Source organism: Bos mutus, chromosome 10, assembly GCF_027580195.1.
Source record: "Bos mutus isolate GX-2022 chromosome 10, NWIPB_WYAK_1.1, whole genome shotgun sequence".
Classification (NCBI taxonomy): Eukaryota; Metazoa; Chordata; class Mammalia; order Artiodactyla; family Bovidae; genus Bos; species Bos mutus.
Genome location: NC_091626.1, coordinates 43,454,033 through 43,480,777, shown reverse-complemented (window position 1 = coordinate 43,480,777; position 26,745 = coordinate 43,454,033). Strand labels below are relative to the sequence as shown.

The window sequence follows — 26,745 nt, the reverse complement described above, 5'->3', positions numbered from 1 at the left end:
CGGGCCAAACCTTCCACGTCCCTGGTGGCCCCGCAGCGGCAACCCGCCTCTGGATACCACTGGGCCGCCAGGCGGAGCTGCTGTCAAACCACTGCAGGCCCGCCCGCCCGCTCCCATGGGCCAGCTGGGCAGAAACTCCTGAGGACGGGCTGAACTAACACCCTGGGGACGGCTGCCCTGAGAAAGCAGCCTGAGAACCGCGCCCGCAACCCCCACCCGCCACCAACACCTGCAGCTCCTAAGCGCGGTGTGAAGCAGGGGAATTTGGATTTTCTAACCCAGTGGTTGAATTTATCAAAATCGAGGATCTGTGATCAGACAAATTCAAGAATTCTGTGGGGACACTGGAAAGGATGACTTGAAATTGAGTCCTGCTTCAGAAATTCGCTCAGAGGTTGCCCTATCCTGAAGTAGACTTGGAGGGCATTCAGTTATTTTGCAGATTAGAAAACAGGCCCAAAGACGTTAGGTGATGAGTGCATGTCTCCTCACTGCCATCTCACTCCATAGAAGACTCATGTGGGCACAGGTGCTCAACCCTTCCACTGCTCAGAGAAGAGCTGGGAGTAACTGACGTCTTGGAGCAAGTCAGGTGACCTCTGGCTCCCTGCAGATTCCTGCAGTGTCCTGCTACACTGCTTCCCACTTTGTGCCCAGCCCACCTTCTCTAGAAGCCCCCACGCCTCCCCCTGTCCCTCCTGAACAGGCTCAGAAGCCCCACACCACCTGCCCTGAGAGGCCTTCTGTCAGGAAAGGTGCCGCTGAGCAGGGAAAGAGGTCTCTAGCCGCGGCAGGTGGCCTTGGAGGGGTTCCCTTATTCAGTGGGTGCTGGCAAGCTCAGAGACAATGTCTGGGCCAGCCATGGTGAACTAGCCACATGAATGGCTCTTCTGCCAGTACCTAACCCATCCTGGAGCAGAATAAAGAAACCCTTAGGGCAGAAACGGAGAAGGCAATGGCACCCCACTCCAGTACTCTTGCCGGAGGAGCCTGGTAGGCTGCAGTCCATGGGGTTGCTAAGAGTCGGACATGACTGAGCGACTTCACTTTGACTTTTCACTTTCATGCATTGGAGAAGGAAATGGCAACCCACTCCAGTGTTCTTGCCTGGAGAATCCCAGGGATGGGGGAGCCTGGTGGGCTGCTGTCTTTGGGGTCGCACAGAGTCGGACGCGACTGAAGTGACTTAGCAGTAGCAGTAGGGCAGAAAAGTGGTTTATTTATAAAAGAGACTATTAGAGCAGGAAGAGGGGAGGAGAGCGGAGGAGCACCCAGACATGTTGGGCCAGGTTCTGACGACAGTACGTGTTTAAAAACTTGGGGAAAAGATCAATTGTACTGTTGGAATGGGGTCCTCAGGGGGGCATTCCTGTAAATTGCTCTCTGTGGCTCTACCCTCTCTAAGGCATTTTCCAGCCCTTTGACAGTGGAGAGCTCAGAGGAGTGGAGATTTGGGTGGGGGGTAGGGGTTTTAGGATGCCAGAATCTATATGTGCTCCCACTTCATTCCTAAACTCACAGCCCTCTACACACACACACAATTTGTCTGTTCAAGCCTTTTGATTTTTTTCCTTATTTTGGAAGAAGAGGTGTCACTTAGTCACAAAACAATAATAGATCTCCTAGCTCCCAACTTTTAGTCCCTACACAGTGCCTTGCATTTCTCCAGGCTGAGACATTCTGGGCCTGGGAGTCCATGAACCCACATGGGGTGACTGACCATGGCCACCTGGACCGAGGTTGGGAGGTAGAAATGGGGAGATGGCTGAGGAAGCCAGAAACAAGAAATCTGGAGGTGACGTGTCAGGCCGAACCTCTGCTCAGCTAGACAATGGGCAGAGCCCCTGGGCAGGAAGCCTAGAAGTTCTCATAATGGTGGGAGAAATGAGTCCTGTCCTGCCTGTTGATGAGCTGACAAGCCTTTTCTACATTCTTGGTCATGCCAGGGGGGCCGCAGCTGAACACCCCAATCTTCCGGACCTGTTGGAGAAAGAAGTGAAGGCCAGCTCAGTAGTCACTGTCCAACTCAGTGTCTAACTCCATGTTCATGTGAAAGACCAGCAGGAGTCCTTGGTGAGGACTCATTCCATGATCCTGTGAAGGTTTACTCCATACTGTGCATGGTGAGGGCTGGCTCAGGGTTTATAAATCTCACCGAGTTTTGGAAGACTTGTTCTCTGTGAGGCCAGCCTTGACTCTTTTCCAAGGCATTTGCTAGCCCAGTGTTTGTCTGGATAGTATTAATGGTAAGGGTAGCTCTGAGTTTATGGTGAGGACCAGCTCCACCACTGAGCCCTTCCTTCGAGACAAGGCATCATAGCTTCAGAAGTAGCAAGTCCCTGCTGCCTGCTTCCTCCCTTGGCCCTTGAGTGGCCTGCATCTCTCCCTTTCCATTCCATCACCCCACCAGACTCCTCAGGGATGGGTCCTCCTCCCTTTATGGGTTTTGGAGGTTTGGGAGCTTTGCTCAGGCCTCAAATGATGAAGGTGAAGAAAACCTGAATGTGGGGTGGGAACTGACCTGTGGATGGACCTTCTGCAGAGAGTTGAAGAATGCCTCGAAGGGGGGGCGGCCAAAGTGGGTGACAGAGCGCAAGCCTGTGAACAGACTCCGGTTCAGCACCTTCTGGAAGTGCCGCTCACAGATGTACTGGGGGAGGAAGCAGAGGAGGAAGGTCACAGCCAGCAGACTCGGTCAGCTTCTCGTCCAGAGGCTGGTCCGCCCACCCACCTTGGCCATCCTGGCTTGCCCTGCCCACCCACAGAGCCACTCCTTGGTTGGCCCTGACACACCAGCATGGTGGTCCTGAGGTCGAACTTCTCAGCCAGCTGGGTGATATAGATGTGTACAGACACGAGGTCCTGGCGGTCATTCTCCTCCACCTCCCGGATGATGTCAGCCAGCCACTCAAACTGCCGTTGGGTCCGAGTCACCCAAATGAAGTAGATCTGGGAACACAGGGCTGGAGCTTAGGACCCAGCTCGTCTCAGAGTCCCTACCTCCCAGGAATCGCCACTCCTGGTCTCAGAGCAGCTTGTGCCTCTCCCCCGGCAGCCAGAGGAGGTGAGTGTATGGGGCCATGCTCTGAGGTGGGAGACAGAGTTGCCCTAGGACACGGAGAAGTGAAAGTGAGCAATAGCCTGGGGCCGTTGAGAAAGGACCCCTGTCAAGTGAGCTGAAGGTCTGGTGGGGTGGGAGGCAGCCTGCCCTTCCACTCAGTCCAGTGGGCCCTGTTCAAGCTGCTAGGCTCCCAACCTACAGGCTGCCCGAGGGGAGAGGGACCCAATAAGGGGTGCGTCACAGAACGGCCTCTGGGAAGACTGACTTGGCTGCCTGGAGTGGATGGGCATGGGCTCAAAGAGAGACCAGGGAGGACTTCCCTGTGGTCCGGTGGCTAAGACTCCATGCTCCTAATACAGGGGGCCCAGTTTTGATCGCTGATCAGGAAACTGGCTCCCACATGCTGCAACTGAGTTCTCAAGCTGCAACTAAGACCTGGTATAGCCAAATAAATAAATGGGTCCCTGAGGGACCCATCTCCAGCTTCTGATAGGAAGAAATGGGGCTGTGTGAGTTAAGAAGCAGAGACAGCTGGCACAAACAGGGAAGCCAGGTAGCTGTCTGTCACCCTCCGAGTGCTGACAGCATACAGGCTGGGCCTCTGCCCGCTGCATTCTTGCACCCCTGACTCACCTGCCGGGCCCAGAGAGACAAGCAGGGGCCTGCCACCAGGGCTAGGCTCAGGTGAAGGGGCCTGCTGTGGAGGGGCCTGAGGGCCTGGGCTGTGTTCCTGGAGCCGACCAGGCCCACCAGCCCTGCCTTGCAGCCTCTCCTCCTCTTCCTCTTGAGAGCAGGGCCGGTTTCACCGGTGCCCCACCCCAAGTGTTCCCTTCCCTCTCCCCACCCAACAGTGCTTGAGGGGCGGGCCCCCTCTCCATCCCTGGCTGGAGGGACTCTCAGAAGCAGATTCTATGTGGGGCACCGCATAACTGAGGGCAGAGCCTGCAGGCATCAGCAAAACCACTCTGTCCTTTAGGGTCCAGGAATAGTCCGACTGTGCTGTATGCTGCAGTCCATGGGGTCGCAAAGAGTCGGACACGACTGAGCTACTGAACAACAACAATATCCTGACTCTCTTGGGTCAGGCCAGCTCAGCCTTGCCTAGAACAGGGAGGCCAAGAACAGAGGCAGGGGACAGGCACAGATGGACACAGTGACAGGGAGCAGGGGACCACAGCTGGTGGGAGGAGGGGCCACTCACCTTCTTACAGAACACTTGGCAGCTGACTGATGACTTGAAGACCAGGTCTTTGAGGATGGAGGCAAAGGGGGTGACCCCAATGCCCCCTCCCACCAGCACTGACACCTCAAACTTATGCCACTCCTGGTGGCCCTCTCCAAATGGCCCATCGAGGTACAGCTGCAGGAAAGGGTTAGAGTTAAAGGGTTAGAGTTGAGTTCGGCTACCACCACAGTTCTGAAGCCAGAAATGGGAGGCAGAGAAGTGCAGGTAGGTTTATGGAATGAGGGAGCAGTGGGAGCCTTGAAGCATCATCCGGAAGAATCAGTCTCTCAAGGAGGAACACAGTGGGGAGTCTGGTGCCGCAGAACCAACGCCTACTAAGGGGATGTGGGAGCATGTGGTACACCTCGCCTGGGTCTGGGCACCTTTGGATATTTGGCACAGCTGTCATCCGTCGGGGGTGAGTAGATCTCCCTGAGGCGGGTGGTCCAGGGCCCCGCTGCCCGGATGTGCAGGCTAAGCGTCTCCTCGTGGGGCGCTGACGTCAGCGTGAAGGGGTGGTACTCGGTGGTCCCCAGAGCCAGGCAGGCGATCCGCACCCACTGTCCTGACTTGTACTCAAAGCCTTGGGGCCGCTGAAACTCCAGGTGGGTCACTCCTGAGGGGAGGTGGGCAGTAGCCCGCTGTTCTGAATCCAGCAACAGTGGGGCCCCCCATGAGTTTCCCCACCTGCAACCTCAGCTCTGCTTTTAGAATATGACAAAGGAGGCCTCCCCTCATCAGAAGTTACAACACCCCCAGGCCATGTCTACCCTGAGCAGGGTTTGGGCAGCACTGGGGCTGGTGGGCAGCAGGACAAGGAGTGGCCTGGCCCAGGCCCCTCCTCTCTCTGGTGTGAGAGCAGCTTAGGTCCCCTGGCAAAGAGCCTCTTGTTCTCACTCCCCCATCCCTACCACCTCAAGGACCCTGCTAACTCCACTGGACCAGGCTTTTCCCTGCCCTGTCAGCATCCACAGAACCACCAGCCTGCTCCCCCGACAGCCTCTAGGCTGGTACCTGAAGGCAGCAGCTCCGCCTTCACCACGCTGATCTCCACCTTCTTCCGGCTCAGGCTCACCAGCTTGTCCCCCACATAGATAAGTGCTGGGACCAGGAAGAAGATGTGGAAACGGGGCAGCTGGATCAGGGCGAAGCTGCCGTGGATGATGAGCTGGAGAGAGCAAAGAGTACAGCTGAGGTTGAAGCCACACCCACAAAAGGGTCTGACCCCTGCATCCTTCCCCAACTGGCCTATCCAATCCCCACCTCATCAGGTGCAGTGCTCCTTCCAGGCTCCAAAACCTAACCACTCCCAACCCATCCTCCATAGCATCCATCTGCATCTTCCTGATACCATCCTAGACTAAGCCACCTGCACTCATGTGGTAGCCTCCTAACTGTCTGCAGGCTGCCCTACTGTGATGTATTCTTTCCAAGACAGTCAGTATGACTTTTTAAGTTCCTTTTATCATGTCATCCCAGCTCAGAAAACCTTAGAGGATTTCCCACTTCACCACAAGGCCTTGTGATGCTCTGTTTTCTGCCTGGCAACATTCCCCGCTCCCTGTTTTTCAAACACAAGTTCTTTCTATTTCTGGACTTTCCACCTGTTGCTCCCTCTGGTGGGAAGGCCTTTCCCCTAGTTCCTCCCACCACCTCATTTTTCAGGTCTCCGCAGAAAGGCCTCCTCAGGCCTTCTCCCTTCCCCCAGCACACTCTCTATCCCGTCTCCCTGTTAACTCCATTCACTGTCGTCATCCACGATATTTGTGTTCCTTCATCCATAGACATGTTTACTGTTGTTCTCCCCACTGGACTGGAGAAGTAGGGACTGCATCCATTTTCCATGACACTCTCAGCTCCCAGCAGTTTCTGCCTGGCACATGGTAGGTACTCAATAACTAGTGAGTCAGTGGAAGGGGTTTCCCCAATTTACCCAACTCTTTTGGAGACTAAGACACCTAATCAGTCCTCTTTTTCCATTTAGTAACTAACAGGTATTGTCCAGCTCTGGTTCTTTCCCCAACCAGCTGGTCTAACATGGTCAGAGACAACTTGCCCCCTTCTTTCCGCTTGCTTGTTTGAGTCTGGTCAGTCTGGCTCCCCCCTCCACCTCTTCTCAGGATCTGCTCACATCAGACTCACAGTAGCAAGTCCCCGAGGTCTCCCTTTAGATGGCATTCACTCCCACCCTCCGCAGCCTATGGCTCTAGTGAGCATCCCTGCCTTGCCTCTTTAGCAATAATGTCCTGCTGGTTTTCCCTCTTTCCCTCTCTGACTGTTCACTTTCTATCTCCTGCACTGGCTCTGCTCCTCCCAACTCCTAATCCTATGTGTTGCCCAAGCCTGATTTCTTCACCCTCTGCTCTTCTCCTACAATCTCCCACACAGCGTGGCCTCTCAGCTGAGCCACAGCCCTTCAGCTTTGAATATTCTATTGTCATTCCCACCTCTCCACCAGTGCTCCTGCCTTTCTTCTTCTTTTTTTTTTCTCTCGATCAGGGATTGAACCCAGACCTCGGACCCTTGGCAGTGAAAGTGCAGGGTCCTAAGCCCTGGACTACTAGGGCAGTCCCTCATAGGTGCCATTCCTTCCACCTAGAATGCTCAGTTCCCACACTGCCCTGTTAAACCTTAGCTTATCTCTCCTTCAGGCTTAGCCCAAGTTCCGTCTTCTCTGTGAAATCTTCCCTAACCAGTTTGGCCCAAATGAGGCTCCCTTCAATGAGCTCTTGTAACTGACAGACTGGAACATTCAGCTCAGCAATTAATCCCATATTATCTGGTCATTTTGATCATTGCACGTGCATGGCACTAATCTCTGCAGCTAACCCTCAATTTCCGAGGGCAGAGTTTAGAGTCTCCCCCTCCTCTGCTGGGCCTGTGTGTGTGTTAGTCACTCAGTCGAGTCTGACTCTTTGCGACCCCATGGACTGTAGCCCACCAGGGTGCTCTGTCCATGGACTTCTCCAGGCAACAATACTGAAGTGGGTTGCCATTTCCTTTTCCAGGGGAACTTCCTGACTCAGGGATCCAACCCAGCTCTTCTGCATTGCAGGCAGATTGTTTACAGAGCAAGTATATCCTAGGCCCTCAACAGATAACTGTTCAAATGAACTCAGTCCCTCATTCAGTTCTCCATTCCTCCAGCTGAGTGTTCCCCAATTCTTGAACCTCTCCCCACAGAGCTAACTCGAACCTTTTTGGGCTGTGAATTGTCTCCAGTTTTCCCAAGATCCTCTTTCATTACAGAGCCCACGCCAACCCCTGAGGCTTTCTGAGCATCCACTGGCTGAGAACAATGTCTGGATGACTTCATACTCCTCTGTTTATACACCTTGCTTGGTGTTGGCTCTACCTTGAAACCGCAAAGCTGCTGCAGAGTCATGATTGATCAAGGAGCCTGGGGAACAGCCTGCCAGCTCAGCTTTGCTGCACTAGCTCCAGCCTCTACAGCCTGAATCAGGAGCCTAAACACCTTTGCCCAGGGTCTGCTCCACACTGGAGTCATTTACTTGTAACTTCTCTTTCTGTCTGAGGGCAAGTGGCCACATCTGAGATAAATGGAAAGGCAGCTGATGCTTTGTGCCTGCATGCTAAGTTGCTTCAGTTGCGTCCAACTCTTTGGACCCTATTGAGGAGCCCACCAGGTTCCTCTGTCCGTGGGATTCTCCAGGCAAGAATACTGGAGTGGGTTGCCATGCCCTCCTCCAGGGGATCTTCCATGACCCAGGGATCAAACCCAGGTCTCTTATGTCTCCTGAGTTGGCAGGCAGGTTCTTTACCACTAGTGCCACCTGGGGAACCCTGCGATGCTCCCAGGCTGCCAGTGCTAGGACTTCCCAGCTGAGGGTCCTGCACCTTGGTTAGCTGCTGACTTCTCTGTTGGCTTCCCCAGTGATCCCCAGAACCCAGGGATAAATCAGAAACCAGTCTTGCTCTCAGAAAACAAGGCTGGCCACTCTTCTGGATCTAGTTTTTTTAAAAAGCTGCTTTATCAGCAGGAACAAAACTATGATCTCCACCCCTAACAATAACAGTAACCCAGATTCTAGGGCTCTACCCATTATCAAGAAATTGGTGAGGGAGGCATAAATTAGCCACAGCTTCCAAAGAAACAAACTCATGAGTTCTCGGAAACATCTAAGCTGAGGCTGGGTAGTTCTCCAGAACCATGAAGTGCTGAGCCTCAGGCAAGATGGAACCAGACATTCTTACTTCCCACTGAAGACAGAGCTGCACCTGGGAGGGGGCAGGGCAGACAACCAGTGCCATCCAGACCCAGGCAATGAAGACCTTTCTCCCTTTGTCTTAGGACAAAGAAGACCCCTGTGTGCAGTTGTGTCTAGAGCCAGGTGACCTCCAGGGCAGCCATGTGTGAGCTCTGCATGTTTTGAATCCTGGCAGCCAGGCTATCACCAGTGGGGACGTCAGAGCTTTGGGACTTGGTTTACCTTCTCAGCAAGGCCCTCAGATGCCCTTTGGGGAAGTGCCTGTGTCTGTGAGGAAGGCAGGCCAAGCAGACCCATGCCGCAGCAGTACAGATCAGAGTTATCTCTGGAAACAGCCACTAAAGTAACAGAGAGCAAACCCAGGGGAAGAGGGAAAGGACAGAGGCAGGGAATCTGAAGGAAGGGAGGCAGGAGCCCAGGATAAGAAGGAAAGGGGAGAGGTGGAGTCTCAAAATCCATTTTATCAACAATCCAAAGAAGACACTTTGAGCAAGTTCATTGACATTACAAGTGGCACTTAGCTAGCTGGATGGGGTAGCTAACACCGCAGAAACAAAATGGCAGAACCTACTTAAGGGTGAGTTTCTCTTTAAAAAGACAATGCTTCCTTGAGTGAGTCCACCCAAGAGCCCAAACCACCACCCAAAGACGGGAAAGACTGACTGGGCAGAAATGATGTGGGGGTGTCTAGAAGGAATGTAGATCAGCCTGGTAAGGCTGCTCCTGCAAAACACATGCCAGGGAGTCAGCCTTCTGAGTGCTGCATGTTGGGTCAGTCTACCTGAGCGCCCCATACTATAATCTCCATCTTTTAAGGTGGATGTCTCGGCCATTGCTGCCTCCCTGGGAACATCCACCCAGACTCTGCTGGTCTGGTTCATATCCCAAACCCCTCACCAGCACATAGAGCAGGATGTAGAGGTGATGGGTCAGCCAGAAGCCCCGGAAGCTGCAGCGCCGGAAGTGGCGGGAGGCGAAGATGTACATGATGGCGAGAATCAGGAGCAGCATGACTCCCGTGAGACCTGCAAAATGAACATGGGGTGAGGGCAGAGGAACAGGGCCTCACAGAGCCGGCTGTTCTGAGGCTCCCAGGGTCCCCTCTCCACTCCACAGCTCTAGGCGAGTGACAGAAGCCCACCATCCTTCCCTCTTCCTCTCCCCAACACCACTGATAATAAGCGCCTTTCACTTCCCCAGACCCTGCTTGTCCTTCATAGACCCTGTCACGATGGTTATGTCTCAAGCACCCGTGTCATTATTTGTTTCGTATCTGTCACTTTCTTGACTCTCAGGTCCACAAGAACAGGGCTCAGGCTAGGCTAGTTCACCACTGCACTCGGGTGCCTCGTGTAAGGCCTGGCACACCACGGGCCTTAGGAAAATGTGTGCTGAGTGAATGAATGGACAGGGCAGCTACTCTGAGTCCTCTGAGTAGAACTCCGGATGTTGTAGGCCCTACCCTTGGGGAGTCGAGGCTTGGTCAGGGGCCAGGTAGTACTCTACCCGGCAGCCACATCACAGAGCATGAACACTGACACAGTGAGTGAGTGGGACCACATCATCACTGCTCATCACCAGAGCCCCCCTGAGTTCCACCCACTCAGACCTGGTGGGAGACCCCTCCTCTCACAGAGGATCCTAGGCAACACTGGAGCCATTCCAGAGAATGGTCCCTCATGTGATCAAGGAGGAGGAGGCAGAAGTGAGGAAGATTAGAGCCCTGTAGTGTGGAAAAGCAGAGATTAAGAAGGGATCTAGCCAAAGCCTATAAGTCCTGAATGGAGAGGAGAGCGTAAACATGGCTTGATCCACTAAACCCCAGTGTGCAGGATCAGCAAGCACTCTCTGAAGTTCAAAGCAGATCGTTTTAGGGTTTAAAGAAAAATAAAAAAACATGCTGTGTTTTACAGAAAGGAGTGTAACACATTTACAGAAAGATGTGTTACTCCAAGGAGGGAACAGACTTAAAATATAAATAGCTTCAAGAAGCATTTGAATAGATTCATAGCTAATAGCTCTAAAATGGGTGATTATGGGGAGTGGGGAATATGGGCTCTTGTAAAGACTACAGAACAGAGGGGAAGCCTATTTGCCAGGAGGGGGAAGGGTATTTGCCAGGCTCCATGAAGAGCCCAGCCCCTCCCCCACATAGCTGGGGCACAGCATTCCTCAAAGTCACTGTCATGGTAGGTGTGTGTGTTCAGGTGGAGGGGATACACTGCTGTTCCTCAGAGGGAGTAACTAGCTCAGAACTGGGGGAGGAGCCCAGCTAAGCTCTTGAGAGAAGGCCTGGAATGCAGTCCCCTATAGCCCAGGAAAGCACTCTGGGCAAGGGCAGAGCCTGGCTCACGGTCAAGGCCAGAAGCACCAAGCCAGAGTGACTGGGCTGCCTGTGGCAGGCAAAACCCAGAGCCTGGCACTCAGAGCCAGGCCCAGAAACACATGCAGCAGACAGGGCTCTCACCTGGCACAGTCTGGAAGAACCACCAGTAATACTTCTGGGGGAACTCAGATCTGTGGGGAAGGGAAAGCAAGTGAGGGGATGTCTAGGACTTCCAGAAAGGACCCTCTAGAGGAGGCACCCCAAACCAGCCACCAGTCTCCCTTTCTGCAACTTGGGATTCGGGGCTCAAGATGATCATTGTGCTATAACCTGGAGGGGGACCCACTCCTGAGCCAAGAAAATTTTTTTTCTTTTTTTTGAGCCAAGAGGATTTCTGCAAATAATTTCACCCTCTTCACCCCCAGGCCAGGCCACACACACACACACACTCTCACTCTCTCACTCTCTCTCTCTCTCTCTCTCTCACCCATTGTCATGGAAGAGGCCAGGAAAGAGGCAGGAGAGGACGCTGAGCGGGCTGATGGAGAAGAGGTACACGTTCACCACGTGGCCTGCACTGTGTAAGACTGAGGAAGACCAGACAGGGTAGGGATGAGCCTGGGGCCAGCCCACTGGGGGTGCTCAAAGCATTCAACCCCAGCAGGAGGACTCCAGCCAGCCAGAGTTGGGGGCCTGAAGAAGGACCCTGGGGATCTAGACTTCTGTTTTCTAATCAGCCTCCTGTTCCTCTCCTGCCTCACATACACATTATCCATGAAAACAACCCCAGAGGTCTGAAATTATACTATTAGAAATTCATTCCTTTGGTTTCTCTCGCAGAATTATGTTTTAAAACATAAAAGTTGGGGGAGATCACACACTATTATGTGCACTCATTTTGGGGTGTGAGTAACTTGTCAGTGGGAAGTGGTGAGGTGGACTTTACAGCCTGGGGCAGTGAGGGACTCCTGGGCTTACTTCACACCACCGTCATCCTACGAGAAGGACATCTAAGACTAACGCTCACATTACACGCGGGTGGAGAACAGGGGGGCTCTCAGAGGAAGGGGAGCCTGCAAGGGGCGAAGGAGATGGAGAGGATCCCTGAGACTCCCAGGCCCTGCCTGTGAGGACGATGGCAGTAGAGGCAATGAGGCGATGGAAGTCCACGGCGGCGTCGAAGGGCACGTAGCGGTTGAGGAAGGTCTCTCGCAGGAAGGTGATGAGGTTACGGCACATGGTGAGCAGGATGTAGGAGAACATAAAGGAGATGCTGGCCGCCGTGCCGCGAGACAGGATGATGCCCACGCGGGTGGTGTCCGTGATGCCCTTGTGGTGAGCCGCAAAGGCGTAGTCTGCAGAGGGCCCTGGCCGGTGAGCTCAGCGCAGGCCCCGGCCCCCGGCCACCACTGCGGCCCACAAGCCTCCCGCAAGCTCTAGTCCAGCCGGCACCTCGCTCCCCTGAGGCCCCGCCCCCAGGGCTGTCACTCATTGCCGCCCCGCCCCGGGGCTGTCCGTCCCTCGCTTAGGCCGCACTCCCAGGGCTGTGGCTTATTGTAAGCCCCGTCCCTCCACGGCTGTCACTCACAGTAGGCTCTCTCCAGGAAGAGACCCCCCGCAATCGCGTAAAACACCGCCAAGCAGCCGATGTGGCGCCGGTAGTTCTCAACGAAGCGCTTGAACTGCTGCACCGTCTGGTGACGACGGCTGCGTTGAAACTTCTCTCGGTGAGCCTCGGTGAACAGCAGGGGCTGGAACGATGTCACCCTGGAAGACAGGAAGTCTTGGTTCTCCGCTAGGGACCCGATGCTAATATGTACCCGTTCTCCAGAGAGGAGAAAGGAGCATCAGGTTATTTAAGACAGTAGGGTGTAGACCTCAAAGGCTCCTTAAGACCACCCTCCTTAAGCGGGCTGTCAGTGAGGGGACGCCCTTGCAAATGGTCACTTGGTCACTCTTCTTCCAGTCCGTTAGCTCTCAATTCCCACCAGCTCCATTCTCATCCTTTACTGGAGGCTCTTCCTCCAGGAAGCCTTCCCTACCTCCCAGGCATAGGTGACCACTTCCTTGAGCTCTGAAGCCTCCTGTTCTTACCACCATTACAGCATTCATCAGTGGGACACTGTAACTATCACTGTACCAGACTATTTCAGCAGACTGTGACATTCTTGGGCAAGGACTGTTCATCTTGCCCATACCCCCAGTGCCAGCACAGTGCCTGGCGTTAAATAATCAATGTGTGCGTGCCAAAGGGATGGGTGAACTGCTTGGGCTAAAGGGAAGGAGCAAGCATACTTCTTGCCAAACCTCCGGCGAATCTCCTGGGGAGGGTCTGTGTCGTTGGGGTACTGCAGTCTCCGTGGTGTCAGCTCCACCTCGATGTCAGCGTCCTTTCGGGGACGGCGAGCACTCACTCTGGGAGAGGGACTAGGACAGGAATGCAGATTAGGATGGGACCTTGGCCATCTGAGCCACCAGATTCTCTGCTGCCCCTCCCAGAGGGCTTTCTCTGCCCTTTTCTAATTTGCATGAAAGCACTACTTGGGCTAGTGAAGGTCCTGATCCCAGACATTGTGGAGAAATAAAAAGCACCCTGACCCTCTCCCTCCAACATCTCCAGATGAGGGCTTACCAGAGCTTCTCCTGGCTGATGTAGGAGGCTCGCCGGCAGAGGTCCTTGATGACTTCAGGTACCTCCACCCCTGCAATGCAGAGCCGGGCTAGCTAGAAGCTCAGGGTCCAGGGCCCAGGAGGACCTATCTCAAATGCACACCGCTCACCCCATGTCCGGACACTGTAGAGGGTCCCTGGCCAGTACACTGCCTCTGGGTGAGCCAGCCTCAGTCTGTGATCCCAGTGGTAGCTAGACTCAGCCATGAGGGGTTAGGGAGAGGGTTTGAAACCAAGGTGGCCAGGCAGGCTCCCCTGAGTATGTGTTCAGTTTCAGTCCTACACCTGAGACTGGTATCAGGCTTGTGGGCTAGGGTTCAGGAACTGTACATAATCTGCCTGATAAGACTGCTGCTGCTGCTGCTGCTGCTGCTAAGTCGCTTCAGTCATGTCCGACTCTGTGCGACCCCATCGACAGCAGCCCACCAGGCTCCCCCATCCCTGGGATTCTCCAGGCAAGAACACTGGAGTGGGTCGCCATTTCCTTCTCCCACCTGCTAAGACTACTCAGCCACAAAACCCTGCTAAGGATCCTCTGGCTTAAAAACTCCCAGGAGTTAAGTGTAGACTCTAGGTAGTACATGTATGGGAGATGACTATAAAATTCTTTCCCCTTTTCTGTGTTTGAAAGTGCTCGTAATAAAATGTTAGGGGTTGGGAGGAACCCTCCCAGAAGCCGCCAGAGCTAAGGGGCAGGGCAGGACTGAGCTGCAAATCCAGGTTCTCACAGGAGGTCTGGGAACATCCAGGTCACTTTCGAATGCAAAACCAGTCTTGAAGATTACCCTGGTCTATAGCCCAGAGGCCAAAGTGACTAAACTGAATTTAATGAAATGAGCGTTTAAAAATAAAGTATAGATGTCTGTCCTCTCATACGGTTCAGCAAACAACAGATGTGGGAAAATGGTAACAAATGGCCAATGTAGGTGAAGGGCAAAGGGATGCTCCTTGTACCATTCTTACACCTTTCCTGCAGGTTCATGATGTTTCCAAGTGAAATACAGAGGAAACAGCAAAGCACAACAACAATTAAAAACCAAGCAGAACAGTACTCAATGCTAACGCTCAACTTAATCCTCAAGCCTGGTCCTCCCACCCACACCAGGGCCTGGATGTCCCCAGGACTCGTCTAGGCTCACTTCCTGGCATCTGTCCCTGCTTTCCCCTCAGGCCCAGGGGCCTGTCTGGTAAAGGTGGGAAATTGCAGAATCAGGAGTGCTGGGTCTGTGCTCTACCAACCCCCCTCTCACCCTGGGGACCAGAAGCCCTGACCAGAGGCCCAGCTGTGTCTTATACAATTCACCCCTCACCCCATCTGGGCTGCTCAGCCCCCCAAATTCTCATAATACTGGAAGGGACTGGGTTTGGTCTCAACATGTTCCAGTGAGAATTCCAGGCTGTGAAGACTCTGTAACAGCCCAGAGGAGGCCACAGGCAGTCCCTCTGCCTGCTACCTGGCCCCTCCTCACCCTGACTCTAGCCCCTAATCACCTGAGTCAGACATAGGTGGGGCAGGTAGTCAGGGGGAGGGAAAAAAATAGAATGGGACTCCATATACTCAGCAAACATTTAACAAGCACTCCTCCGAGGGGTAAGGTGGGAAACAAAACCAGAACAGCCCACTGCCACCATCAGACCCCCAGCTGAGATGGGTATAGCCAGATACGAGGAAACACGTTTTCCCTCATGACGTAGGCACCAGGCACTGGGGCCTTTGACAGGAAAGCAGAATTCCAGCTGCCATCCCCAACCCTATCCTGACCCTGCCCACCCCACCAGCAGGGCTGCACAATGACTTTTCTGGGCCATGGGCACTACTGCCTTTCTGTATTAAAAAATTATATTTTAATAATTATGTTCGTATAAAGAAGAATATAACCCAAGCTGGATACATTACATATTTATCAACAGTATTATATTAATTCTTCTGACTGTAAAAGAAACATAAACATTTCAATGGCACCTCAAAGCATGTGGACCCTAGGCAGGTGACTGCTGTGCCTACTAACTGAGTCAGCTGTGCCCAGCCGGCTGCCCCACCTTTGACACAGAGCTGCGTGAAGCGGAGCTCGCTGTCGTGGTCCCGCAGCATGAAGTGGAAGTCCTCCCACGTCAGCTCCTGCTTGTCCTGGAAGCCTGACTCCCGGAACATGGACTCCACCACCTCAGCCAGCTGGGTCTTGGTCAGGCAGTTGTTGGAGATCTCAATGAAGGACCTGGGGCCGGGGGGAGGAAAGCCATCAGGCCCCAACAAGCAGCCTGCAGCTTAGATGCAAAGCCATCCCAACAGACCTTCAGAGCTGAGCCAACATGGAAGGGCCCTGACTGACTAAATCCCAAGCCCTCTCCGAGTTACAGCAGTCTCTGGCTATATGGACTCTATATCTGCTGTTTACCTCCTGCTCTCTCCTTCACGGCCCCCCTCTCTCCCCCACAGTTCCTTCCCTGGCCCACTCTCCCAGCTCTCCTGCAGCACCAACCTCAGCATTCTGATGAACTCATCCTTGGAAATGAGGCCATTCCCATCAAAGTCATACATGCGGAACATAAGGCGAGACTTCTCCTCGGGGGAGCCTGGGAGAAGAAGGACCCTGTGAGAGCCTCGGCCCACTGCCTACACCCCAGGCTGGCCAGGAGGAGCCTCACACTGGATCGACCCACTGCTGGACGCAGCTAGGGTTTGCTCTGCTTCCTGACCCCTACCCGGGCATTCCCAGGTGTCTGCCACGACTGGAGACCTGGCCCCAGTACTTCCCGTGTCTTAACAAGTCAGCTGCACCCCAGCCTCAGTCTCCAGCTCTTCTCATCTCCTCCTGTCTAGGTAATCACTCCCTCCTCCCTCACCTTTCATGAAGACCACCAGGATATCGAGGAACTCCCGGAAGGACAGGTAGCCATTGCCGTCTTTGTCGGCCAGAGAAAACATGGACTGCACAAACATGTCCTGGGGCTTGAGGCCCAGGGACTCGGCAAACTCAGCCCGGCTCAGCTCACACGTCAGGGCCTCCTGCACCTTCTGCGATGAGTCCAGGGGCAGGGCCCCTGCATCTGCCTGGTCGATGTCCAGCACCTGTACTTGGGCAGCAGCAGAGGAGGGAGAGAAAAAGACAAGGCTTCCTTGACTTGAAGGCCAGTGCAGGCTTTTGGTGCCACCTTTTAAGGTGACTGCTCAGCAGCCCCACCGCTAAGCACTAGCCCATCAGCCCTGTGGGTGGTCCCTGGGTCTCTGTATTAGCTGATTGGACCAGGGATGCACACTTGACCCAAGCAGAAGGTCTGAAATTGAGACTGGGAGGTCCCAGGACAGTCTTGACCTGAGTGTAAGAAAACAACCACACTGCTCCTTCATGTGCTCAGAGACAGAGACAGGAGGAAGTGGGGGGCGGGGTTGACTTCCCTGGTGGTCCAGTAACTAAGACTCTGTGCAGGAGGCCTGGGTTCGATCCCTGGTCAGGGAGTTAGATCCCACATGCCACAGGAAAAGTTCTAGCGTGCCACAACTAAGACCTAGCACAGCCAAATAAATAAATAAAAGGAAGCAGGGGCATGGAGAAAATGGAGGCAGCCTGAGACAAAAGTGGCCTTGTTTGATGACAGCTTTCCCTTTCCTGGTCCCTTTCAGACCAGATCAGTCTTCCCTTTGGACTTCCTGAGACACCACTCTGTCCTCAGAGTCACTGACCCTTTGTCCGTACTAGCTTTAGCAGGTGTCTCTTATCTCCAAAGGAGTTTTGACTGAGAACATCCTCAGCTGGGCTGAGAACACGTTGGGCTGGGGCAAGGGGAATTCTCATGGCAGGTCATCTTCAGCCCACCCTCCCTGGGGCTGCGTGATCATAAAGACAGACGGTGAGGGCAGCAGGCTACTGCACCTGTCCTCCCTGCCTGTCAACTGGGGGCCTCCAGGTCCAGGGCCGGCTGTGATTTTATGAGCTAAACCTCATTGCTTCAAGCAAGGTGCTGTGGTAGAAAGAGCCTGGGGCTAGAGGCAAGAGATCAGGGTTCATGTCCCAACTCTGCCACCCACTCACACTGCATGACCTCAGGTAGGTCCATTCAGCTGTCTGGCATTCATTTCCTCACCTGTCTTTCTTATATCACAGGGTTATTGTTAGAATCAATGAGAGGTTGTGTGGAAAATGTTTTGAAAGCACTGAGCAGATAGAAAGGGTTGGCAGCTACCCGCAGAATACAGTAACACACCCTTGACAGTTCCCAGCACAGGGAGTTCCCAGAGCACTTTGGGTCCTAAGCTGAGAGGAGGTGCCCAGGTCCTGGCAATGAGTCACCCCAGTGGGGGTCCCTCCACTCTCCTGCACACTCAGGTTCAGCTTGTTGGAGGAGTGAATGACATGCCATGTGCCTGGCATGTAATGAATGACCATTAAATAGTGCCTTCCTTCATAAATCCTTTCCCCAGTCAGCCAGCCCTGCTCCTTCACCTCAAACATTCATTTTCTTCCCCTCTACTAAGCATCTCTGCTCAGCCCTTCATGCTGCTTTCTTCTGAGATAAAATTTTTCCAACTTTTTTTGAGTACTTGCCAAATCTCACCTCCACCAAGACTACCTTACATCGGCCTGAAGCCTTATTACCTTTTCTGAACTCCTAGACCACTTACTTCCTGGATCTCTTTTGTAGCTGTCATTCTTCCCAGTTATCTTTCTTCCTATGCTCACACCATCTTCCTGGTGGGATGATAAACTCCACCAGTGGGGGCTGTATTTATCCTTCATCTCCCAAGCTTCTCCTCTCCACTATTCTGCTTCCAGGCTGCCTGCATTTCTGTACCAGATAGGGACTCAAGTCCTTGCAATTCTCTTCCTATCTTGTTTACCCACATCCTCCCAATAGACTCAAAAATCTGCAAGGTGAACACTAATGTCCCATCGAGGCCTCTGACAGCTGTGCTCCCCCAAGTACACGTGGCCAAGGGCCCCCATACTGCTCATCTCACCCTAAGTTCCTGCAGCCATTGGGGCAGGATGAGCTGCATGAGGGCAGCAAAGTGGTTAGCTGTGAGCAGTGAAATAAGAAATGACACATTCAGATAACCGCCTTCCTGGGCATTGCCTCCCTGGAATCTTACAGACGAGGGTAGGCTTGGGAAGGGGGCAGGAACATCTCCTTACAGCAAGGTCAGGTAACTTGGCCCAAATCACAGCAGAGTTGATTGTTAACTAGGAACTCGGGGCTTATAATCTTCCCTGGTGTCACCCCCTGGCCTCACACAGGTATACCACTACAGGCAGGCCCACATGGACAGAACCGACCCCACATACACACCTGGGAGAAAAGGTGCCTGAAAAAGGTCTCCAGGAGGTGGCTCCGCTGCTCGCGTGTCACTGCCGCCCTCATCAACTCCTGCTCTCGCAGCTCCCACTCCTGGAAGTTCAGCCCGCTCTCCTTCAGAGCGCCCCGCAGGCTCTCCACCATCACTTGCCGTTCTTCCTCCAGGTCAAATAGCAGCACCTTTGGAGGAGCCATCGGGAGAGCAACCATGTGTCAAGGCCTTGTAAGGCCAGAAGGTTTACGTGAATCTTGTTTTTTTTGGGGGGTGGTGCGCAGGGGGCACTGGAAAAAGCACTCTGGCCAAAGAGATATTGTTACTCCTGGGCTCCATGGAGTTAGGTGGCTTGCTTGTAGGTGCAGAGGTAGCACACAAAGGCACGTGTGCAAAGCTATTCTTCCTCTCTACTCCATACTGGAGAAGGGAGGGGAAGGCGGGAAGGACAGAGGATGGAGAGGCCCAGGAGCTCAACAGAGTCAGAGCCAAAGACCAGCGCCTGACTGAGCTCCCCTCCAAATCTCTAATTCACCAGATCCTGCAGCTGGGGACAGGAAAAAGGGCCCAGCTTCCTCTAAGGACACTCAGCTAGGGCCTGCCACGGCATTCATAGAAAGGAAGGGGGCAGACTGAGTCTGTAGGAGCAAAAGGGACAGTTGAGACTGTGGCATCCAGCAGACTCAGAGCAGCACAGACACATTCCAGTTTATCTCACCATCTAGCACCCCACCCAGGGACTAGGAGCCAGAAACCCTGCCTGGCCCAGGGCCCCTCCCCTCCACCTGGCTGCCCCCATGGCTGTGGCTGCGGACAAAGAGCCAGGGGCCGGCTGGGCCATACCAGGTCATACTCCTTGGGGATCTTGAGCAGCAGGGCGCGGCGTCCGTGGTTGCTGGACAGGATGAGGTTGACCTGCTGTGGGGGCCGCAGCTGGACGGTGCGGAGCACGGAGAGCCTGCCATCCACCATGTGGATCTGCCCGGGCTGCAGGTGCACCAGCACAGGCCGGCAGGGCTCCTTGCAGCCCTGCCATTCCACTGCTGGAGAGAGATGAGGCTGGGTCAGCTGGGGGCTTCCTCCCCGTGCCCCACCACCGCATCGGGGAGGAGGGCCGGCTCAGGGCTGGAGTTAGTTCAAGGCCTCTGAGCTCCACGTCCTGTCCTGGGTACTGGCGGTCATCCCCTGCCGACAGTCGCGCCTCTAGTCCATGAGCAGCATAACTACCATGTCCCGAGTGTTGAATATGTGTCCAACACTGTACCGAGTGCTTTACGTGAACTACTTTATTTAATCTTCACAAATCTATGAGGTTAGTGCTATTGTTATTATCATGTTACAGATGAGAAAAAAATAGGTTTAGATAGATTAAAATTTGTCTGAAGTCCAATAGCCCATAGGGGTGGAACCAAGATCCCAATCCTCAGTGAATGTGACTCTAGACCTTCTTTAATGACTTCCTTGTTGCCTGAAATTCCAGTGTGAGACACTGCAAAGCAGCAGTTTTTGGGAATTTGTGAGTCACAATGAGCCTGTGAAATGTAGGCAGGGTCCTGTGACTCCTCCCTGTGAGTCTATCACATTCTGTTTTTGGGGGACCATCAGGAGGAGCTAAGGAGGATGGAGGACTCCTGATCCAACTCCTCCTAATGCCCCAGTGACTCTTCCCGCCTGACCCGGCCTGACCTTTGCCCTAGGCTGCTGAGGGATTCAGGGGCTGTAGCCTGGAATCATGATCTCCCCTCCCCGACCCTGGCCAGCCCAAGGCCTACCTTTTATGCCCCCCATGAGCTTCTCACACATGATGCTCTGGCGGTCTTGGCCCTGGAGCCTCTTTAAATTTCTCCTCCGGAGCTGGGCAACGATCCAGGCACTGAGCAGGCTCACTGAGAAGCAGAGGCAGTAGGATGCTCAGGGGAAGGTAGAGGTCTGGGGAGATCAGTGGCTTCCTTCACAGGTTTCTTTCCTTGGGAAGAACCCCTGCTGTCCTCACCTCCTAGGTTACCCATTCAGTTGTCTCAAATTATGAAGTGCCCTGGGAGGGAGGTGCTCTGCATCCCACAGGAAGCTTTGTGGAGCATCTAAGGTGCCTGCCTACGCTTGCCTGCTTCTACCACTCGGGTCCCTTCCCAGCTAGAAATTGGTCCTTGTGCCAGAGACTGGACCCACTCTACCAGGCTGCTGATCGATCCACACACTTAGTCAAAGACTACCCAAGCCGTTGCCCCAGCAGCTACATCCCAGCCCTACTTCTTAAGCAGGCATTTGCTTCTGACAGTTTTCCACGCCTAGGCTCCTGTAAATTGCTGTGGATTGTGGGTTGCCCATGGCTCCTGAACCAATCTGGGCCCTGCGAGGGACCCCAGAAGACCAGGAAGACAATTCCCCCTGGACTGACTTATGTGTAGCTTTAATACTTCTCACGTCCCACCTGCTCTGATGTTTTCATCTCCTCGGAGGAACAGTACTCTGTATTGGTTGGTTGTCATAGATGCAGCTGACCCCACCCCCAGCTGATACCTCTCACCCAGCCCCACCCTGCCCATCACTTTTACCCAAAGGGAAGCAGCACAAAGTCCCGATGGTGACCCCGAAGCCAAATCCACTGCCTTCAAAATAGTCCCGCATGATGGGGGGAGCACAGGCTGGCAGGCCTTCGGTGCTGAGCTGTCCTGGCTGTGGGCAGGGGTCTCCTGGGGAGACAGAGGAATGTACAGGCCTGGGCGTGCTGGGCCACAAGCTCTGGGACAGGATCACTGAGGAAGGTAGGGTGGCAGAAAGAGTTCTGGGGAGCAGAGGAGAGGGGGCTTCTTACCCCTGCCATTGTACCAAGAATGTGGCATCTGCCTACTTGGGTAACATGTGGGATAAAAAAATGAACCTCAACCTGTCTCTCCCCCACACGCACATAATACACACACACACACACATAGAGCCCTTTCCTCATCACTGCAGTGGGATTAGGATATCCTTGGCCACCTGATGCGAAGAGCCAACTCATTGGAAAAGACCCTGATGCTGGGAAAGATTGAAGGCAAAAGGAGAAAGGGGTGGCAGAGGATGAGTTGCTTGGATGGCATCACTGACTGAATGGACATGAATTTGCACAAACTCCAGCAGGTAATGAAGGACAGAGGAGCCTGGTGTGCTGCAGTCTCCATGGGGTTGCAAAGAGTCTGACACAACTTAGCAATGCAACAACAACAAAGGATAGCTTGGCCCCCACTATGCTATAACCATCCTGGCCAAATGTGAGGAGACCTGGCCTCCTCACCGGGTCTTTCTGCATCTCAGTACTACCCTCGCTTGGGTACCTGCTGGGGTTTTGCAGAAGGGACCCTACATGGCTGTATGTGGCCACCTGGGGCCCCAGAACCCAAGTCTTCAGGGGCAGAATCAGGGTCACTCCCCACATGGAGTCTACTACCCAGCCACCCTGAAGCAAGCCCCCAGCTCAGGAGAGCTGAGGCACTAGATCCCAAACCCCACCAAGCGCCCCAGGCCACTCACCAGCATGCCAGAAGAAGACACTGGGCTGCAGGGCACCAGAGTCCACCTTGGTGACAGCTACTAGGACATCCCGTAGGGAAGTGTTTCTGATCTCTGCAATCTCTCTTTCAGAGAACAGCCTGGGAGTGAGAGAGGTAGTGAGCTGTTGAGATGGGTGAGAGAGGCAGGCCCCTAGGCCCAGGAACCCAGATGAAGGAAAAGACAACAGAATGTTGGGGTGGGAGTGGTGGGTCAGCTGGGAGTCAAGGGCCCATGGGGGCCATTCACGGGCAAAGGGTCTGGGACCCAGGCTGAGGTAGAGTCTGAGGTGGGAGCCAGGCAGGCCTTACCCATTCTTGCTGTTCTCAAACCAGTAGCGGTCACCATCCCGCAGTCGCACAAACTGATCAAGGATGATGGTGCTGAAGAGGGGTCCAGGGTCCCCGTGGCTCTCCAGGAGCCCCCCGGGGAGTAACTCCAGCCGGGACAGGTCCTGGTTGTACAGGGCCGCTGTGGCCTCCAGCACCTGGAGCCAAGAAGGGAGAGGTGCAAGGATCGAGTACCTGCCCTCTAGCCAAGAGCTGGCTCCCAGAGATCAGCCCCAGGGATCATCATAAAAAAGTGACAATGACAATAAGTCACTCATTATGCCCTGGGCACTGCTCTGAATGCTTTCTATAAGTTGACTCATTTATGAGAATTCTCTCACAGACTCAGCTGCTTATTTTATCAAGTTAAAACAGGCAGGCAGTCCCCTAGGTGACTTGTTCTTGAAAAGGTATGACAGTTGAAGGGTCAAAATCAGCACGAAAGTTGAATGGTTGAATGATGAGTCAGAAAAAGCTTCTAATCTTTACAGGTTAAAAAAAAAGTTTGGAAAATCGAATCCCTTCATATCCATTGCCTTTTAGAGACAGTATATGAACAGTGTTGTCCACCTGACTTTTACTGTAGTTCTTTTCTCCACAATGTAAATAAGCACTGTGTGCTATGCTGTGCTTAGTCTCTCAGTCGGGTCTGACCCTTTGAGACCCCATGGACTGTAGCCCGCCAGGCTTCTCTGTCCATGGGATTCTCCAGGCAAGAATACTAGAGTGGGTTGCCATGCTGTCTTCTGGGGTGGGGGTGGGGGGTCCTTCCCAACCCCAGGATTGAAGCCAGGTATCCTGCATTGCAGACAAATTCTTTACCATCTGAGCACTGGACCAGCTTAATTCCAATGAGGCCCAACTGAAGTTAAGGATTTGCTGCCTTTGGCATAGCTGGTGATTCCTATCTACAGGTTGATTTTATAAAGGTTTCAAGCCTTATGGACATATCACTTCTTTATAACCTTTCAATTCTCCACTTTCCAATAATTTTATAAAATAGTGAGGGCAAAAACAATAGAATAATTATTTACTGCTAGCTTCCCCAGTGGCTCAGAGGTAAAGAATCCACTTTCAATGCAGGAGAGGCAGGAGATGAGGATTCAATCTCTGGATCAGGAAGATCCCCTGGAAGAGATATGGAAACCCACTCCAGTATTCTTGTTGGAAAAACCGCATGGACAGAGGAGCCTGACTGGCTACGGTCCATGGGGTTGCAAAGAGTCAGACACAACTGAGGTGACCGAGTACAACTGTAGAAGCAATGCTGTGCCCAAAAGGTAAGGCAGCCAGAACTGGTCTGCTGGCTGGCAGGCCACGCCATTTGCCCAGGTCATAGCTCAGAGTGTGACAGCTGACTCTCCAAAAGCAGCTTGAATATTGGCATATGAAAGTACAGTTTGTTTCTGAATTAAGGACCTGCTAAGCTCATTCAGGGAGTTGTTGGGAAGAGTAAATGAGATGAACCCTATCAAGTGCAACAGATGCTCTCTAAACATTTGCTGGATCTGCACAATCACAGAGTCTAAAACTGATCCTGCTGGTATGGTAACTTCCATCCTGGTGTGTGATCCTGGGAAAAGCGACCTGGGTGAGCTCTGCCCCTCTCACCAGATGCTTGTCTCTGGAGCCTGTATCTTGCTGTCTGTCTTCCGTGTCTCAACCCAGCGTGCCCTGGACCTCCCCCCACCTGGCCCCACCAGCAGGGGCCCAACCCCTCCTCACAGTGCCATCACTCCGGGAGAGGGCTGGGTTGATGTCCTGCCATCTGGTAACTGGAGGCAGGCCCAAGGTTGCCCTGGCCTTGGTGTAAGAGGGCAGGCCCAGATCTCGGCCCCTGAGCAGGCAACTGGCCAGGTGGTCTGTGCGGGAAAACTTCAGTGGCCCAGGCCAGAAATCTGGGGATGAGATACCAAAGAGTCTGAGGGAGCTCCTGGACCTCATGTCCAGGTTCCCACCAGCCCTGGGACCCCAGCCATACCCACACAGAGGGAGCTGTGGTCTGCAGGTCAGAAGCTCTGTCAGCAATGAGAGAGTGCAGGTTTCCCACACCCCGTCCCCCCAACCCAGCATGCCTCCCTGCCTGGTTCTGGAGCTCCCACTGAACTTTTTCCCAGGGGCCAGGGCTGCATAGCCTACAGGGACAGCCTCAGCCTCACCTCGCACGTCCTCCACCACCACATGGTCCTCTCGCTCAGCGATCTGGGAGGCCATGCCCAGCAGTAGCGCATCCACATCTTCAGCTCTTTGTAGGTTGGGGTGCTTTAGGGGTGGGGAGAGGGGAGAGGTGTGGCTAAAGGGGCCAGATGTTGGGCAGTCAGGCTCCCTCAACCCCACACTTTGGGTCCTGGGCCCACCCAGTCCTGCTGTTTGCTCCCAAACTGGAGAGTCATTCCTCCTCTACAGCTTGATCCCCTACTCAGGATGAACAATGTCCCCATCCATCCAGAGCGCATGCTGCTAGGACACAGGTCTCCACAAGCACAAGGGACCTAAAACTTTACTTCTGTCTTAGGAAACTTGATGGTACAGTTGCCAAAGGCACTAGGTCTACATCTTGACCCTTGCTCTGTTAGCAGCCAGTTGTGTGACAGGACCTCTCTGAACTCAGTGTCCTGCCCTTAATAAAAGGGCCTTATTAATAAAATAAAATAAGTAAAATAATACAAAGGTATTAGCAGGACACTGACGTCTCTTTCAGCCCCGATCTATGACTCTGCTTTCCTCTCCCCTCTTTCCTCTTACCTACCCTCTATGAACATACTACATGGAGTATCTGATGTTGCTTTAAACGAATGGTTAATGCTCCTTACCCCTAGTGGCCTGGACAGATGATTCCTGCTAATCTCTCAGAATTCCTCCCTCCACCTTGCCCTCCTCACGCATACACATTCACACGCTGCCCAGGTGTGTCTAACCGGGAAGTTTCCTTGGGGGAAGGGATGGCTGGGGTACTCCAGTGCCTACAGAGGGGAAGGAAAACCTAGGAAGAAGTGATACATGTAGACCGCATCTGCACAGCCCCCACCCCCGTGCCTCACACTGCCCTGAGGTGGGGAGGAGGACTGACGTTTGATGTGCACAGCTACCTGATCATCTCAGACATTGGTAGGGAGAAGGCTGAGGTGCCCTGGGCTGCCTCCTCCACCCCAGCCCATCCCAGCTGGCTGCCTCAGTCCACTGCCCACCTTTACCACACACCCTCAGACACACACACACAACCTCAATCCTGACCTCTCGGCTCCAGTAGCTGTTGCAGACCCGGAGAGCTCTGGAGACACTTGAGTTCCTATTGATGACCCCCTGGAAGTGGCAGCTGGCATTTCTGAAATGAAAGAAGCAGGTTAGTGGTGACTGAGGCTATGAAGTCCTAATGTCAGGCAGGCATCAGCTCTGGTCTCCAAAGCTAGAGCCAAGGACCCAGGTCATTGATTCCCTAAGGTGGTGTGTGGTCAGGTCCTGAACAATCTGATTTTTGGAAGTTCCCTCTCTCCACATTAGACCAAATTTCTAAAACTGTATCCCATATTTTGCCATGTTTCATTCCCTCTCACTCTCTCTTGACAGATAAAAATATGGATATGGATATAGATACAGTTATAGATAAACTGTCAACAGAAAAAAAATGAACAACATAAGAGTTGTGAGTTCCAGTTTTATTCAGGGAACTTACTGAGGACTATAGTCCAGGAAACAGTCTCTGAGTAGCTCTGAGAGGACTGCTCCAAAAAGGTTGGGAGAGAAGCTAGTGTATATATACGATTTTGGCTAGAGAATGGGTGCAAACACTCGTCTCTGTAGAAGGTTACTGCTAGTCATGAGGATCAGTACCTTGGTTAATGGTTTTTGTGTTTTTCTATGTGTTGGGAGATAAAAGAATATGGGTTCATTAAAAATTTTTTTTCTGAGATATTTCTAGCTATCTAAGGAGTCTGTTTTTCCAAAGCACAGAGTGCCTTATCCTTTTTTTTTGTCCCAAATTCTTTTTCAGGGTATATTGTTGGAAGATAGCTGCAGTGGTTAATTCCACAAGTGGTTCCTTGTGGAACTGGATGGTGGGCAACATTCTTTATATATATATGTATATTTATGT

The 26,745-nt window shown here is 53.3% G+C and overlaps 1 protein-coding gene across 1 annotated transcript in view; it reads right to left on the bottom strand.

The window, feature by feature from the left end:
• Window positions 1-1,267: 1,267 nt before the first annotated feature.
• DUOX1 (dual oxidase 1) overlaps window positions 1,268-26,745 on the bottom strand; it is a 31,148-nt gene continuing 5,670 nt past the window's right edge. The window contains exons 9-33 of the mRNA XM_070378517.1: window positions 25,887-25,977; window positions 24,812-24,914; window positions 24,378-24,550; window positions 22,635-22,810; window positions 22,306-22,424; window positions 21,351-21,488; window positions 20,568-20,681; window positions 19,639-19,838; window positions 18,798-18,983; window positions 16,356-16,581; window positions 15,992-16,085; window positions 15,552-15,727; window positions 13,474-13,543; window positions 13,137-13,268; window positions 12,430-12,608; window positions 11,966-12,196; window positions 11,329-11,428; window positions 10,983-11,032; window positions 9,413-9,540; window positions 5,301-5,454; window positions 4,670-4,902; window positions 4,263-4,421; window positions 2,794-2,949; window positions 2,522-2,650; window positions 1,268-1,980 (exon numbers count right to left, since the gene is read on the bottom strand). Coding sequence (XP_070234618.1) covers window positions 1,858-1,980; window positions 2,522-2,650; window positions 2,794-2,949; window positions 4,263-4,421; window positions 4,670-4,902; window positions 5,301-5,454; window positions 9,413-9,540; window positions 10,983-11,032; window positions 11,329-11,428; window positions 11,966-12,196; window positions 12,430-12,608; window positions 13,137-13,268; window positions 13,474-13,543; window positions 15,552-15,727; window positions 15,992-16,085; window positions 16,356-16,581; window positions 18,798-18,983; window positions 19,639-19,838; window positions 20,568-20,681; window positions 21,351-21,488; window positions 22,306-22,424; window positions 22,635-22,810; window positions 24,378-24,550; window positions 24,812-24,914; window positions 25,887-25,977 — 3,640 coding nt within the window. The 3' untranslated portion in view covers window positions 1,268-1,857. The remainder of the gene's footprint in view (window positions 1,981-2,521; window positions 2,651-2,793; window positions 2,950-4,262; window positions 4,422-4,669; window positions 4,903-5,300; window positions 5,455-9,412; window positions 9,541-10,982; window positions 11,033-11,328; window positions 11,429-11,965; window positions 12,197-12,429; window positions 12,609-13,136; window positions 13,269-13,473; window positions 13,544-15,551; window positions 15,728-15,991; window positions 16,086-16,355; window positions 16,582-18,797; window positions 18,984-19,638; window positions 19,839-20,567; window positions 20,682-21,350; window positions 21,489-22,305; window positions 22,425-22,634; window positions 22,811-24,377; window positions 24,551-24,811; window positions 24,915-25,886; window positions 25,978-26,745) is intronic.